The 16,494-nt window shown below is 34.6% G+C and overlaps 2 protein-coding genes and 1 long non-coding RNA gene across 4 annotated transcripts in view; 1 reads left to right on the forward strand and 2 right to left on the reverse strand.

Annotated features, from left to right (window-relative positions):
* Positions 1–16,494, forward strand: part of LOC147842396 (rho-associated protein kinase 2-like) — a 164,165-nt gene that overhangs the window by 132,511 nt on the left and 15,160 nt on the right. The window lies entirely within an intron of this gene.
* Positions 1,942–8,468, reverse strand: LOC101887113 (uncharacterized). Its single transcript, NR_125782.2, is given in 9 exon segments — positions 1,942–2,278; positions 3,645–3,732; positions 4,193–4,264; positions 5,477–5,624; positions 5,704–5,795; positions 5,925–5,971; positions 6,101–6,231; positions 7,897–7,987; positions 8,400–8,468. It is a non-coding gene; the product is annotated as an uncharacterized LOC101887113 (long non-coding RNA).
* On the reverse strand, positions 12,558–14,351 carry LOC147842399 (E3 ubiquitin-protein ligase RBBP6-like). Of its 2 annotated transcripts, XM_087268042.1 has the most exons (6): positions 14,022–14,351; positions 13,732–13,828; positions 13,553–13,628; positions 13,296–13,384; positions 12,917–13,056; positions 12,558–12,821 (listed from the first exon to the last, which is right to left on the reverse strand). In XM_087268042.1, the coding sequence occupies exons 1-5, from the start codon at positions 14,179–14,181 to the stop codon at positions 12,957–12,959; spliced, it is 522 nt and encodes a 173-aa protein (XP_087124168.1). In that variant the 5' UTR covers positions 14,182–14,351; the 3' UTR covers positions 12,558–12,821; positions 12,917–12,956. The 2 variants fall into 2 exon arrangements, with proteins under 2 accessions (XP_087124168.1, XP_087124167.1); XM_087268041.1 differs by lacking the exons at positions 12,558–12,821; positions 12,917–13,056 and adding an exon at positions 13,077–13,219.

A 16,494-nucleotide genomic window follows, 5' to 3' on the forward strand; every position in this document is an offset into this window, starting at 1 on the left:
TGTCGAGAGTTTGTTGCGAGACGATCGGGTCAGAACCAGCTGTGTATATTAAAGATCAACTCAAGTTGCTGTAGTGACAGAATGACGAGCCTCATTTAAATGTAAACAATATTTAATATCAGCAGTGAATTAATGAAATCAGCACGAACTCTGTGCTTTTATAATTGAGTTTTTATTAAATGCAGTAGCTTAATATCTAAATTATGATTATTCAATAAAATGCTGGTCTTATATTAATAAAAAATAAAAAAATAAGCATAAATGGGCGTTTTTATAGGACGAATGTTGACCATTGAAAATCGTCACAGGTTTCAGAAATCTGGTCATGCTAGTGAATATTACCATTGATTTTTGTTTGCTTTTGGGATGGTTTGAGTTTCATTAAAAAAAAAAAAAAACACTGAACTAATATTCTCGTTTCTATATTTACTTCATAATTAACTACCCAGACAGCACACATACGTTGGGCCGACGTCGTGCCGACTTTCAAAATTCCATCGGCGCGATGTCGCTCAGGGAGCGTTTGCTAATTGGCAAAATGTCGCCGCGACGTCGGCAAATGATCGGAAACGCTGTCCGGCCGATGTTAGGACGACGCAACCGGAAATGCCGGCCGCTCCGCGGAGGCGCTGTTCTCAGGCGTTTTGCTCCATACTTATGGACCACTAGCTGCAGCAGCTGCTTATTTATAATAAACATGACACACCACTCTCAATAACAGTTGAAGATTTATTAATATTTTTCACAAACATACAAATAGATTAACATACTTTTATCACACATAACCATGTTTTACTACGTTTAAAACAAAACCAACAAGTTGTACTATAACCATGGCTGAAATACTGTGCAATAAAGATTTTAAATACAAAGTCCATTGCAGCATTTACATTAAGACCATAGGAATATTTACAAGTACTTCAAAACATGTACACTAAGGGTGACTATAGTTTACTATAGTAAAAACACAAATCACTTGTGTAAGCACATGTTATAATGCTTATAATTTCTTAAATAGTGTTAAAGAAAATGCATGTTTCCAAGACTATAATTTTAAAATACAAGATAATACCAGTCATGTGTTCAGTATCCAAAAGACTTTCTTCAGGGAGTTACAATAAAACAAGAGTACACAAACACAAAATAAATACCAAGCAAACAATATTTACAGTAGTAAATAAAATCATACAAATTAAAATAATTGTCTGATAAAATTTTATTAAAGTCTGTAGTCAATTTTTTTTTACATTTTTTTTATAAATGGCATTCAACAATTTGCAATCTCCTCTGAACTAATAACACATCAATAATATAAAATAACATTACTTCTCAGAGATAACCAGTTTTTTTTAGGCAAACTCTAATGCACGACACAAAACAGATTTTGTCATTCTATATATATATATATATATATATATATATATATATATATATATATATATATATATATATATACATATATATATATATATATATATATATATATACATATATATACATATATATATATATATATATATATATATACATATATATATATATATATATATATATATATATTTATATATATATATACATATATATATATATATATATATATATATATATATATATATATATATATATATAAATATATATATATAATCCCTTAATTTCTGTTTAACGGAAATATTTTTTAACACATTTCTAATCACAATAGTTTTAATAACTCATTTCTAATAACCGAGTAAATAATATTTGACTAGATATTTTCAAGACACTTCTATACAGCTTAAAGTGACATTTAAAGGCTTAATTAGGTTAATTAGCTTAACTAGACAGGTTAGGGTAATTAGGCAAGTTATTGTATATCGATGGTTTGTTCTGTAGACAGTCGAAAAAAATTGCTTAAAGGGGCTAATAATATTGACCTTAAAATGTTTTTTAAAAAATTCAAAACTGTTTTTATTCTAGCCGAAATAAAAGAAATAAGACTTTCTCCAGAAGAAAACATAACATTTTCTTGCTCTGACCTATATTTATATAAATAAAACTGGTTGTAAATTGTGTACAATGTTCCAAGAAAACAGACAAAATGAAAAGAAATAACCTGTCATTTACTTTTGTTTTATCTTGTGGAATGTTGCTTACACATAAAAGGGGATATATAGGTGGAATAAAAAGTATGTCGCCATCCTCGAAATTGTTCTTGTATGTTGTCTTCATCTTTAGTCTTCACAAGTGAGGCTGGCCCAAACCGGGACTGCAGTAGCCATATCTAATCCTTGTAGTGGGAACCCTTAAATAAAGCAAGAAACCAAAAGAAGAAAGATTAGCATTTGAGCAGTTCATATTACCACAAATATAAATTATTTGTTTCATGACATATAACTGGAGTATGTGTTATGCAAGTGACTAGCTAAAATGTGTAATTTAATTTAAACTTAAAGAGTGTGTCTGAGCACTAATTTTCAGAAAAGCCATTTGAAAGTTAAATTCCTTGTGAAATCATAATGAATGTTTTTTTTTTTTGGTTTTTAGTATCATTGTGTTAGTATAAATGTGTCTCTAAATATATGTCAAATCTTCAGATACCACATTACATGCAAATTAAACTAAGTTTCGTCAACTAAAATGTCACACTGTACACCACATTTAATATATCATAGCTAGGGCCAGGAGGAATCTGCGGATGTTTTTTGCTATTTCTGCTGAAAATTTTGGTGGAAGTCTGCGGATTTCTGCGGAATTATTTTGGGAGTATCATAACTAAAACCTTAATATATGAAATAAAAAATAATATATTTTAAAGTTTTATTTAATGTTTAAAATGCAAATCCAATTAGATTCACTTTATTTGGTAAATAAAGCAAGTTTTTCATGTAACATATCTAGTAAGACAGAAAACATTACTGTACAAACCTCACTGTACATAAATTAGATGAACATTTTCACATTAGTCAATAATATTACTGAAATTAATAAAAAAAACTGAATAAATATAGATTTACACACATTTACTCAAGTAAATAAACAGAAAATAATGATAGGCTAAATATCTGCGGAGTTCTGCGAAAAATCCGGGTGAGCCTAATCATTGCTTTATTTCTGCTACAAAAAGGTTTTTCAGCAAACAACTTCTATTATTTGTAGGCTATAGAGGAGGATATAAAAAGAAATGATATATTCAACTCTCTAATTAAATGCACCTTATGCAGCTAATCAGGTCTTTTAGGCTTATTTGAAAACTTAAATGACGTGTTGACCACAGTTGTACAATGCTCAGTGAGAATACTTTTTTTCCACAAATTCTTTTTGTTCTAAAGAAACATGTCTGATTGCTAGCAATCATCAAAGAGCAAACTTTTTTTTTTCAAATAAATACTATGCTTTTAAAAATAAACTTTTCATACATCAAGAATACTAAAAATATGTTTATTTAAAATGTTTTATATATAAAAAAACAGCTTGAGGAGAGAATCAGTACATTGGAATACTATTTTTTCAGAAGGATCATGTGACACCATTAATTATATACATTGTATTAAATTCACAGTATTACTGCTTGACTGTATTAATTAAATAAAGCTGACACTATCAGAAGAGAATTTACCATACCAACCTAAAAGCTTTAAACAGTAGTGTATGTTTAAGATGTTACTTACTAGTCCTATTGTACTTTGGAGAGGTTGTCTGACAGGAGGATCCCTTCAACTCAGCAGAATTCTCAGCAGACCATCAGCGTACACCAATCTAAGAATAAAATAAGCAATTTGTTAAAAAACAAAAATATATATTTTATATTTCCAGGTTTATAGGAAAGAAGAAAGCTAAAGCAGATTTAAAATGTAGAAAAAAATAAAACCTATTGACAATTTAATGGCACAACATACCCTAAACTAAGCACGCTCAAATGGTTAATTTTAACTGTTAAGGATTCATTCATTCATTGTCTTTTGGGCTTAGTCCCTTTATTAATCTGGGGTCACCACAGCGGAATGAAAGGCCAACTTAGCCAGCCTATGTTTTACGCAGTGGATGCCCTTCCAGCTGTAACCAATACACACTCATTCACACACACTTATACACTATGGTCAATTTTAGCATACCCAATTCACCTATGTCTTTGGACTTGGGAAAACCGGAGCACCCGGAGGAAACCCATGCCAACACGGGGAGAGCATGCAAACTTCACACAGAAACGCCAACTGACCCAGCCGAAGCTTGAAGCAGCAACCTTCTTGCTGTGAGGCAAACGTGCTACCCTCTGCGCCACCGTGCTGCCCTGTTAAGGAATCAGATTAATATAAATGAATTGACATGTTTATTTAGTGTCTGACACATTAAATATTGCATTTTTAAATATTGTTTCATTTTAAGATTTATTTCAGAATTAACTATAGAACCGGATATATCGTCACATTTTCATGCACAGCAGCATTTCCAAGAACATAGAAAAACAGAATATAGGCCAACTGAAAAAAAAATAAATTAAAAAATTCTGAGGGTATAATCTTGGATAAAAATATCACAGTTTCACAGTATTGTGATTACTGCTCTGAAATGTGTTTTTTTTTTATCTCTGTGTAAAAAACAGCTACTTTTTCCCCATTGAACACAATATGTTTTGTTTTAAGAAACATTTAAAATATTTTGTAACAGTAAACATGCCAGGCTAAATAATAATTTAATAAAATAGTACTATCTTCATTAGACTCAAAAACACTGATTTCTTGTGAAGGCATAATAAGCTATTTGTTTTTCAGATGTTTGCTGAATCGTGGGCTGACCAGTAGCTTTTGATGTGGAGGGTCTTTTGCTGCTGTAAATAATGTTGGACTATTTTTTTAAGTCTTTGATAACGCGCTAAAAACCATATACAATGCATCCGGAAAGTATTGATACTTTACTTTTTCCACATTTTTAATGTTTCAGTCTTATTTCAAAATGGATTAAATTCATTAATTTCCTCAAAATTCTACACACAATCCCCATAATGTGTGTTGACCCGATTTTAGTTAATCATTTACAAGTCAATATTGCCTATATGGATTGTAATTTAAAAAAAAATTAACATGTAAAATTGCAGTGTTAAATGCAATGCCATCAAACATTTTAGACGCACCAGTGCAAAAAGCTAGTCTAGAGCACTTGGAATGCTGGTGTAGTTCTAGTTAAATTCAGTTCAGTTAAAGCTGTATATGCAACAGGTCTCAAGTAGAGGATATAGTATTTAACTAATCTTAACAACTAAACATTTACGAATCTGTATTAGCCAGCTCATGTACTACAATGTAACATACTGTATATTGCCACCTTGATACTTAAGCTTTCTTTAAAATATTTTGTGTTCAACCGATTAATTAATTCTTTCATTTAATTTTTTCTGTGCAATAGTATAGCTTACACTGGTGTATTTGTATGGACCCTCCAAAATAGCGGAGGCCACTTTCTGGCCACCCAAGTATAAACTTCTAGCCTAGCCACTGTGAACTACCTGTCTGTCCTGCTCCAGAACTCTTTGTCGGCTGCTTGTATGTCTGCATACAGCTGCACAAGTCTTTTAACACTGACAAATACAGCCTCTGCACATCCTCACAACCAGGAGAACAGAATGATCAGGAGGACCTGAAAAATATAACCAACTGAAATCAGTTGAAATGTATTTTGTCTTGTGATGATGACACAAAAATAAATTATTTTTTACAAAGGATGTGTTGTTACCTATGAAACATTCTATAATGAATGATCTTTTTGATCCTGTTTCCTTGATGTCATTCACTCAGAGATGGTTTGGACATTTGATTGTATCTAAACTGTAATGAATTTAAGTTACACAAACATTGATAGCAGGACCATTGATCTTGTAACTTATACAAATTGTTAAGTATTGAACAAGTCTGCAACCAAACTAGTCAAGTTAATAATACTAATCTCAACTCAACTATGATTAGTTGTCTTGTTTCTGCTGCCCAGACGGTCTCTACACCTGCTGATAAAAAAAGGAAAAAGTATGGTATTTTTACAACAATGAAACTGCAAACAACTTAACTATAAGGGGGTAAGCAGTGAGCATCTTTTATTATAAGCAATTTACTGAATACTTTGTCACTGGTATTACCTAAAAACCAAACGTCCCAAGTTTGGCTCATAGCTGTCCACACATCTGCCCAGTAGCTTGTGGTAATACTGAAGACACTGATCAGCTGGTCCAACTGAGTTTGGAGTTGAACTGCAATCAGGCATCCAATACTGCAAAGAAAGAGAAACTCACTTTGGGTTAACAAATAATGTAATCCCATCCACGCATTTCAAGTAATTGTGCAGTTAATTCTCTTAAAATGAATGAATGAATTCTCTTATTGAATTTTCTGAGAGCTTATGAATATATTTTGTCTTCCCAAAATAGCATGTACTGAAACACAAAATTATATAAATATAATTTAATAAGAGCGTGACGTGGTGGCACAATAGGTAGTGCTGTCGCCTTACAGCAAGGATGCTGACTCGAGCCGCAGCTGGATCAGCAGGCATTTCTGTGTGTAGTTTGCAAATTCTCTCTGCGTTTGGTGGGTTTTCTCTGGGTGCTCCGGTTTTGCCTACAAGTCCAAAGACATGGGGTACAGGTGAATTGGGTAGGCTAAATTGTCTGTAGTGTATGAGTGAGAACAAGCGTATATGGTTGTTTCCCAGTGATGGCTTGCAGCTGGAAGGGCATCCACTGCGTAAAACATATGCTGGATAAGTTGACAGTTCATTCCGCTGTGGTTACCCCAGATTAATAAAGGGACTAAGCAGAAAAGAAAATGAATGAATGAATGAATGAATGAATGAATGAATGAATGAATGAATGAATTTAATAAGAGTTAAACTGATCTGTTAACATGTCAGGAGCTGATCTACCTGTTGTCAAACTGATGAAAATGTTTTCTCAATTTACTTTAACATTTTTGTGTTTGTTTATGTTTTTATAACTTGCAGCCATTGTTAAATTTAAAAGTATTTTAAACATGCATGGACATCTAAATGCATATAGGGCACATATCTCAAAACATTATGAAATATTTCCAGATAAATCAATTTTGAATTAAAATGTATATTAATCTCCAGACTTGCATCTCCCTGATCTTTTTAAAAGAACGGCCATTCGTTTGCTCATCACTGTTTGACAAGTGTCTGGCAGTCAATCAAAAATATACTTACATATAAAGATGTTCATCAGCAACACGGCACTTAGGTTAAACTTAGACCTCCTTTTCAGTTGATGTGGAAAACAAAAGCAAAAGAAAGAAAAAACAAAACGACTGAATACAAGTTGCATATCATGCCTGTACAAATCAAAAAATATTCATTTAGGGCTTAAATTGACTTAAGGATGAGTTAAGGTGTAAGGGATGGGTGAACAGTGTAAATATACATGTAATTCATAGCTATGATGTAAAGCTAAATTTTCAGCATCATTACTCAAGTCTTCAGTGTCACTTGATCTTTCAGAAATCTTTTTTTAAGATGTTGATTTAGTGCTTGAGGTTGAACTAATATAATGGTGATTATCAAATGGTGCTGATTTGCTGCTCAAGAAACATTTCGGATTGCTATCAATGCTAAAAACAGATGTGATGACAAATAATTTAGTGTAAACTTTTTTCTAAGATTTAATAAATCAATTAATCATAAAAAATTAAACAAAATGAAAATCACAAATATTACTTCATTAGCAGCAAATCTATATATTTACTAAGTTCTGAAGAATCATGTGATGTGAAATTTAATACCACTCACATGTTTCAATGTCAAAACTTTCTTAAAACAACTGCAATAAAGACAAGTAACAGATGCATAATATATAGACATGTAACATGTGCATAATGATGTGCAATGGAAATTCATATGAATTAATCATCTGCTTAAAGTTACCTGTCTTTCCTGTATCTCTGTGATCAGCTCCCTTCAGAAATTTAGGAATCTTGAGTTATATTTTCTGTAGCAGGAGGTTATTCTCTCACTCCTGAAACCACAGAACACTTTTTTACTTAACATTTAGTTTAAGATACCATGAAATATCAAAACACGATTGAACTTTTGATTCACGGTCCTTTACAGTAACGTTACAATGCGTATTTTAGACTGCATATCGAGTGCATTCAATAAAACATTGACAAAACCTCTCATCTACACATAAAGAATAAATAAAAGCCAAAACTTTAACAAACAAGTTTAACAAGAGCTAACATTAAGTAAGTTAACGTAATATTACCCCGACGCTAACGTTACCAGTGCTAATATGCTAACGGACTTTTACGAAGACTTACCACTCTTATATAACATAATATTCAACAGAATATTCATCAATTGCCAATAATAAATGTGTGAGGAACAGTTTTATGTAGTATTTGCTTTGTTTTAGGGACTAAACTTACCTGAAAACAGTCAAAACGGCAGCCTGAGAGAAGTCGTGTTGTGTCTTTTAGGTGGTGTCGTGTCGTGTTGTAGCTTCGTTTCCCATAGCAACATCCCCTCCGCTCCAGTGTTGGAAGCAAGACGCGCGCGCGCACATCAAAGTCATGCAGTATTACATTTATAAACATGATCACTCCATAGACAATTTAAATAATAACCTTGTATTTTATATCTTGAATTTAAAATGTATTTAGCAGTTTTATATACGCTATTATCTTTAAGACGAGCTTTATAGCCTACTAAACTGTTACAAAACAAACACTTTATTTGTGCATTCACTGTCAAAAATAAATAACCAATAAATATAAATGCAAGTATATATAAAACAAAGATGTCACTCTGTAAAAAGGTGTTTATTTTAATTAAACAGCCGAAATGCAGAACATACTTGATTTTTACACTGGGAAAAATGTATTAGAAAAAGCCACAATAAAAAAAAGCAAACAGCAGTTAACACCAGAAAAAAACAACTTTTTCATTATTAAAGCATAACAATAAAACTTTTTATATTTTAATGAATTGAAATCATGTATTGTAGGCATTTTGGTCAGTTTTACTGCATTAATGTAGGCTATTTAAAGCTGGACCGACCGACGCAGTTCACATGATGCATGTCGCGTTTGTCTAATTTATTATGCACGCAAAAACTTACTTGTAAACCAAATATGTTGCCGGATTCTTTCATGGGCATGAGAGATCAAGTGCTTATGAAGTGCTTCGTCGGCCTCTGGTCGTTAACCGACGCAGAGCCGACGTTTGTTGAGCTGGAACAATAGAACACACGACCGAACGATCATGCGTATGTTTGGCCGACCATATACCGATGTTAGAATTAAAGGGGCCGACGTGTTGACCTTCGGCCGACGTCGGCCCAACGTATGTGTGCTGTCTGGGTAGGCCTATATCAGACCAACCGGGACTTTAGCAATGACATTGTTCTTTTGATGCTTTGTATACTTACATTTTCACAATTTTCCTGCACTGACTGGGTGATTTAATATTTTTATAGTATTATTAAAATTATTAATCATAATAATGCTATAAGCAATACAATAAACCAAAATACATTCCAAAAAAATCAAAATCAAAAATATAAACCAATATCAGATACAACGACAACCAGCATTAATAAGATTAAAAAAGCTAAATATACTACAGTTTATTTTGATTAGCTATTAGCTTATTAGGTCAGGGAAGTGCTAATCATTCATTCTGAGTGAAGGTTTTTATTTATTATTATTAAAATAGCTTTAAGAAACTTAAAACAACCATGCCAAATAAAAAATATTTAAATATGCGTGCCCTAAAACATATTGGTTTATTTGACTATGGCAATTTTATTTATTTACATTTTATTTAATGGTTTACTTTTAGGCTATCACAAAATATTAACCACTTTCATTGACCAATGTGCATTCCAACAAATAAACAGAAAGGAAAACAGAAGCTAAATAGTAAAAATGTATTTGAAAACATAAAAGTCTTTAATCTAGACCAAAAGATATTGTTGTACAGAGCTCGTCTTATTGACTGTGGTAAGGCTCATTTATACACATATATACTGTGTATAGAGGAAAATAGGATGCAATATTTCAAGTTTATTTAAAAAGCTGTGCATATCTTCAACATTAAATGAATATGAAATAAACTTTTTATAATAAAAACTGACTCCAGGATCATATCAATGTTTGAACTGTAGTTTACAGATTTGTATTTAAAATTGAATGGCAAAGCCACAAAACGAATAAAATAAACAAAAAATAGTGTGATGTGACAAATCTGATTAACAAACTAGAAATATATCATTAAAATAACAGAGAGGGAAAATTACAAACACAGGAAAAAAAATGTATGTTTTTTACTTCCCAGTCCCAGACGTTCCTGAAAAGTCATAATCACATGTCCAAGAGTTTCTTTACAACAGTAGTATGAAAATCGCCCCTGCTGGTGATGTGATCAGGACTGTAGCTGGAGAGGCAGGAAGTGTTGCTGGGAAAGAGGCTGATTGGTTTGAGCTCTCTGTGCTTTCCTCTCCTGAAAGAAGCAGAAATTAATTCAATATACAAATTAGTTTATGTGCAAAATACTGATTATTGGGACCACAGAATTCAAATGAAGATTGCACAAATCTGACTGTGATGAAACAATTAAGCCAATTTCTCAACATGGTAAATGTTCTTAATTTTATAATTAAAGAGGTTTTGCACACTTGGTCAAACGTTTATGAGTAAAAGTTGATTGATTCATATATTTTTCCTAAATATGTGAAATCTTATTTAAAAAATGTGCTAAAGTTACAGAAAATATATTTAAATTAGCAGATCTTTAATATTATATATATATATATATATATATATATATATATATATATATATATATATATATATATATATATATATATATATATATATGTGTGTGTGTGTGTGTGTGTGTGTGTGTGTATATATAAAAAATCTGTTTGACATTAATCCTGATTTTTTTTAATTAAAAAAATTGTTTCAAAGTTTACATTAAAATATTAAGCAGCACAACTTAGTAATACCTGCTGAAATATCAGTTTGCATTGCAGAAAGAAAAACAAGTTTTAAATTACCACAGTAATCAGTTACCTCAAATTGTGAAAATATTTTTCAAACAATAGACTTTTACTGTATTCTGATCAAATCAGTGGCTTGTTTGGCAGAAGATGCTTCTTTCAAAAACTTCATTTCTTCTTTGTCTTAAATAATTGTTTTGAAATATCCAATTGATTATTTAAACACAAGTAATTATGAAGAATAAGATCTTTGATGGACACAGCAGCTACACTTCAACTAATCCAAGAATATTTAAATGGATTCTGGGAAAATAAAATATTGGTTTGGGAAAATGCTGATTACTGTAATATGAATGAAGGCATTACAAGTCATCAGAAAATGATGTGCATGAAAATGTGATCATTGTGATGTGTTTTGTATCTGCTGTGTAGTCTGTTCTCTATGGCGTCCGGAATGGGTCAATAACATGACGCTGCAACGTGCACTCGTCTCACCGAACGTCTCACTGAACACTTTTTAAAGGCACCTTTAAGTTCATTTTTGCACAAAAGCTCGTCTCTGTGCGTTCAAAATGGTTTGAAATTTCCTTAGCACATGGTTTTCTTGATGCATTTGAAATTTTCAATGTAAATCCACTCGTACTTGCATTTGATCTTTATTATGCCTTAAAATCAAAACTATGCTAAAGATGTCTTATCCAAATCCAAATTTTTATTCAAAACGTTATGACAGAACCATATTACTTTACAGTAGCCCATGGATATATATACATATATAAAGCATAAATAATATGTAGGCTTACTAAAGGGTTGCATGAGAAATGTCATCATCGTGAGAACTTGACTTTTTTTTTGTCGCTGCCTTTAGTTGTGGTGAAATGAGATGCATCATGTCGTTTATCTGTTTGTGCAGTCAGTACCTTTTATTTCTGAATCGTTTGGCATCGTACTTGAAGCCAAGTCATTTAGCCGAAGGCATAGTTGTCTTAGAACGAGTAGTTTGCTGATCAAATTCCACATTTTGATGATGCAAAACACATCTTGGATGTTTTAATTACTATTTTAGGTGAAAAACAAAATAATGAGATTTGTGTAAAATCTAAAGTTAACCAAGTCCAGCCCGCCATCTTGTCCTGCCTCTCAGTTCTCTTAAGCCTTGGGCTCATCATTGAAGACCGGACGAGCTGCAACATTTCGTTCTCCCAGGTTCTGGGAGTAGATGAGCATGTCATCGGTCTAGACTTTGGTCAACTTGTGAAGTTACTCATACACCTCAGCTTATGGCATATTACCATTCAAATGAAACGTTTCCAGTAGAATATGACGCTCTAAAAAAACTCCATCAGCACTGGTAACTATGAAAAACACGACTGAACACTAATGTTATACTCAACACTTTACACTGACATTCGAAGGATCACCTGACATTAAAGACTGAAGTAAGAACGCTGGAGGAACATCAAATTTTAACACGGAAGAGTTTTTTTTTCTCCCAAATTAAAGCAATATTTCTTAATCTTGTGTTAATGAATTAATTAGTGTGTGTTGCACTGCTGGAGTGAAGGTTAACCAGTCCACACAGTTCATGCAGCTATAATCTTTATTATCTTTTACTAAGAAACTATGTACAATATTTACACGTTGGCTCCAGGTCTCTTGGATGAAGATCTCTCAGCGACGTGGTCTCTTCTGGTCGCCGCGCGTCTCTGGTGGAGATGGGGAGCGGGACCGTTTCCCTCCGGCGTCCCGGACCGAAGATGCCGCACCTGCTGAGGACGAGGAGGGCAAAGGCTCGGTCTGGCAGGAGAAGGACGGCCTCTTTCTCTTCTCAGCAGCATAGGCCTCACTGAACAGATCGAGCGCAAACACACACAAGCAGACATCATGTGAGATTTGGACAAACACTAGAACATGCGGCTATGCCAAGTACAGTTTACTCACGCGTCTATGATGGGAATGACGTATCTGCCGCTGCCGTCTATCATGACTCCCTTTCGGTCTGGGTCATCCACCTCCAACAGGAAGCTGCGGGGAATCCCTGTGCTCCTCCCGATGCGCTTGTGCGGAGCAGAGCCGCTGCCCTGTGAATTGAGGAGTGACAGTCAAACTCTGAGCAAACTATCTGACTGATGAGGACAAGAGCTCAAGTTCACAGCAACCGTGAGCTTGGAAAACCCAGTTACCACATTAGTGGGGCAGTGCCTAATGTGGTGTCCTGGGATCCCAAGTAGCTTCATGGCCTCACTAGTGAATATCAGAACCATGAGAATCAGTTCAGACATTTCTCACAAAGCAAACCTGTCAGTGTCTGAACGCTCACCTGCTGGAGTAGTAGCACAGGCTGGACTGGTACATCACCGCTTTCAGCTTGCCCTCCTCTGACGCCTTTGCCTCAGCCAGATTCTCAGTCTGTTTCACAGGCATTTGCACATTTAAATCTTTTTCACCCTCAACCCTTCAAACACCCTCAAATCTCCCTAAGAAGCTGAGTGTGTGTATGTGTGTGTGTGTGTGTGTGTGTGTGTATTGTGTGCTTTACATTGCGTTTTGCTATTCTGCTATTCATTTGTTCAATACCTTCAACAACTGCTCCAGTGAGAGGAGTGAAGGATCACCTCTTGGTGAAGGTTCACCCCATCGTCCAGCTTGATGTCTGCAAAACAAAGGAGCATGTGCGACTAAAACACCAGGGACAGACCAGGAGTCTTCATATAACATCTAACAGAGGACGCTTGTGCTCATTTCACAGCACTTACCCAACAAATCTTCTGTTTGAGGACTTCAGTCCCGCCGCAGGGATCCGTCTAATGATGACCGACGTGTTTTTCGGGATGAGAGCATCATCTGTGTATTCTGACAGCAAAATAAAATCAGAATCAGCAAATAATTATTGAGCACGGTACACTTTGAGAGCCATTAGCCTTTTAAAACAGTCAAAACATCACTACGTGTCAGCATCAGCACCACCTTACAGCTTCCAGAAGTGTCTGATATAACGCATCTAATGTTAGTGTAGAACAGTTGAAGTGTCTTTTCCTCAACTCACCTTCATCAGTTTGGGCGTTGCTGATCTTCAGCTGGCAGAACTTCAGCCTCTTGCTCCTCATGATCTGCCGCTTCAGCTCTCCCGCGGTGATGTTGAGGCCTTCAAACCGGAGCGAGTCGTAGGCGAGTCGACTCTGGAACCTGTAGTGAACACAAGACATACTGAACACAAACACAAAGCACAGCGTAATAAAAAGGGTCAAACCTGAATGATGGGAACAGCAGGCGATCAATCGACGTTTCCAACGATCAATAATGTCGATAATCCGGAAAAATTGTCACGAAGGACGCAGAGATCAGATGCCAATCGACACAGCGAGATTCAAACAACACCCACAGAACCGTTGTCATGGATGCTGATGATGAACACGTGACGCATGCGCTGAAGAACTTCCGGCAATATTATTATTATTATAATTATTAATAATTTTATTGATGGTAGTAGTAGTAAAATCATTGTGATAATTATAATAAAATAAACAGCAGAACAGCTGGCTATCTCTGAATATTACACAGCGACCTTTCCCTACACGAACGATTCAGGCCTTCGCAAAGAAGACTCGGGTGAGTCGATGATTCAGTGATTGATTCAACTGTCCGTTCATCCTATTCGCTTCTTTGGCTGAATGAATCGCTCAATGCTTTACTCAAATAGAGCGGCCTCTTGCTGCCACCTATTGGGGGTTTGCTTTTTTGTTTTTAATAGTACTGACACTTTTTAAAGGCACCTTTAAGTTCATTTTTGCACAAAAGCTCGTCTCTGTGCGTTCAAAATGGTTTGAAATTTCCTTAGCACATGGTTTTCTTGATGCATTTGAAATTTTCAATGTAAATCCACTCGTACTTGCATTTGATCTTTATTATGCCTTAAAATCAAAACTATGCTAAAGATGTCTTATCCAAATCCAAATTTTTATTCAAAACGTTATGACAGAACCATATTACTTTACAGTAGCCCATGGATATATATACATATATAAAGCATAAATACTATGTAGGCTTACTAAAGGGTTGCATGAGAAATGTCATCATCGTAAGAGCTTGACTTTTTTTTTTGTCGCTGCCTTTAGTTGTGGTGAAATGAGATGCATCATGTCGTTTATCTGTTTGTGCAGTCAGTACCTTTTATTTCTGAATCGTCTGGCATCGTACTTGAAACCAAGTCATTTAGCCGAAGGCATAGTTGTCCTAGAACGAGTAGTTTGCTGATCAAATTCCACATTTTGATGAGGCAAAACACATCTTGGATGTTTTAATTACTATTTTAGGTGAAAAACAAAATAATGAGATTTGTGTAAAATCTAAAGTTAACCAAGTCCAGCCCGCCATCTTGTCCTGCCTCTCAGTTCTCTTAAGCCTTGGGCTCATCATTGAAGACCGGACGAGCTGCAACATTTCGTTCTCCCAGGTTCTGGGAGTAGATGAGCATGTCATCGGTCTAGACTATGGTCAACTTGTGAAGTTACTCATACACCTCAGCTTATGGCATATTACCATTCAAATGAAACGTTTCCAGCAGAATATGACGCTCTAAAAAAACTCCATCAGCACTGGTAACTATGAAAAACACGACTGAACGTTAATGGTATACTCAACACTTTACACTGACATTTGAAGGATCACCTGACGTTAAAGACTAAAGTAAGAACGCTGGAGGAACATCAAATTTTAACACGGAAGAGTTTTTTTTCTCCCAAATTAAAGCAATATTTCTTAATCTTGTTGTTTGTTTGTTTTTTTTACTGTACAGTTGCCCCAGGTTTGGATCAGGTGTGATGCCTGCTCATCTGACCTTTGACCTCGGCACTCAACTGCTGCCAGTTTTCTTTCAATGCCATGAGATTTCTGAATTCTACATGCAGGAACCGATGCATTCTTTTTTTTATTTTTATTTCTTTAAACAAAACAGATATGGCAGACACGGCCAAACATCGAAACTTTGGAGGACGTTGAGGAAAAAAAGCACCATATCATCAAGGGGAATAAAAGGTTTGATCAAAGCGTGCATTTACACACATTCATTTAAATATGGACAAAACCAACATTGGGTTATTTTTGTTATTAGATTTAAAACACGTGGACCCTATTTGACCCAGTGTTCATATATACATATTTTTATGAATGAATATTTTCGCATATAAAAGATAATAAAAGACTGACTAGACAGATTAGATAGATTAATAGACAGATTGACACGTGTAGTCATTCGTTCTTGTGTATTTGATGACTAGCTTCCAGTAGTATCTGGCTGCAGACTTGCATGCAATCTGAGACACAATGCACTCAATGGAGCTAGTGAGGTCACTGTGAGAGGCGGGGTTAGGGGTGCACACTCACTGACAGCCTAGATTTTAGCCTCGTTTTAACCAAGCCGTCTGTTAGACTTTTAACCCTTATGTATTGTTCAAGTGGCTGTTTTTGCCCCCAATGACCTCCATTATAACTAAACTTGTTTTAATTGCAAAGCCATGACA

Source organism: Danio rerio, chromosome 9 (assembly GCF_052040795.2).
Source record: "Danio rerio strain M-AB ecotype USA chromosome 9, GRCz13ab, whole genome shotgun sequence".
Taxonomy (NCBI): Eukaryota; Metazoa; Chordata; class Actinopteri; order Cypriniformes; family Danionidae; genus Danio; species Danio rerio.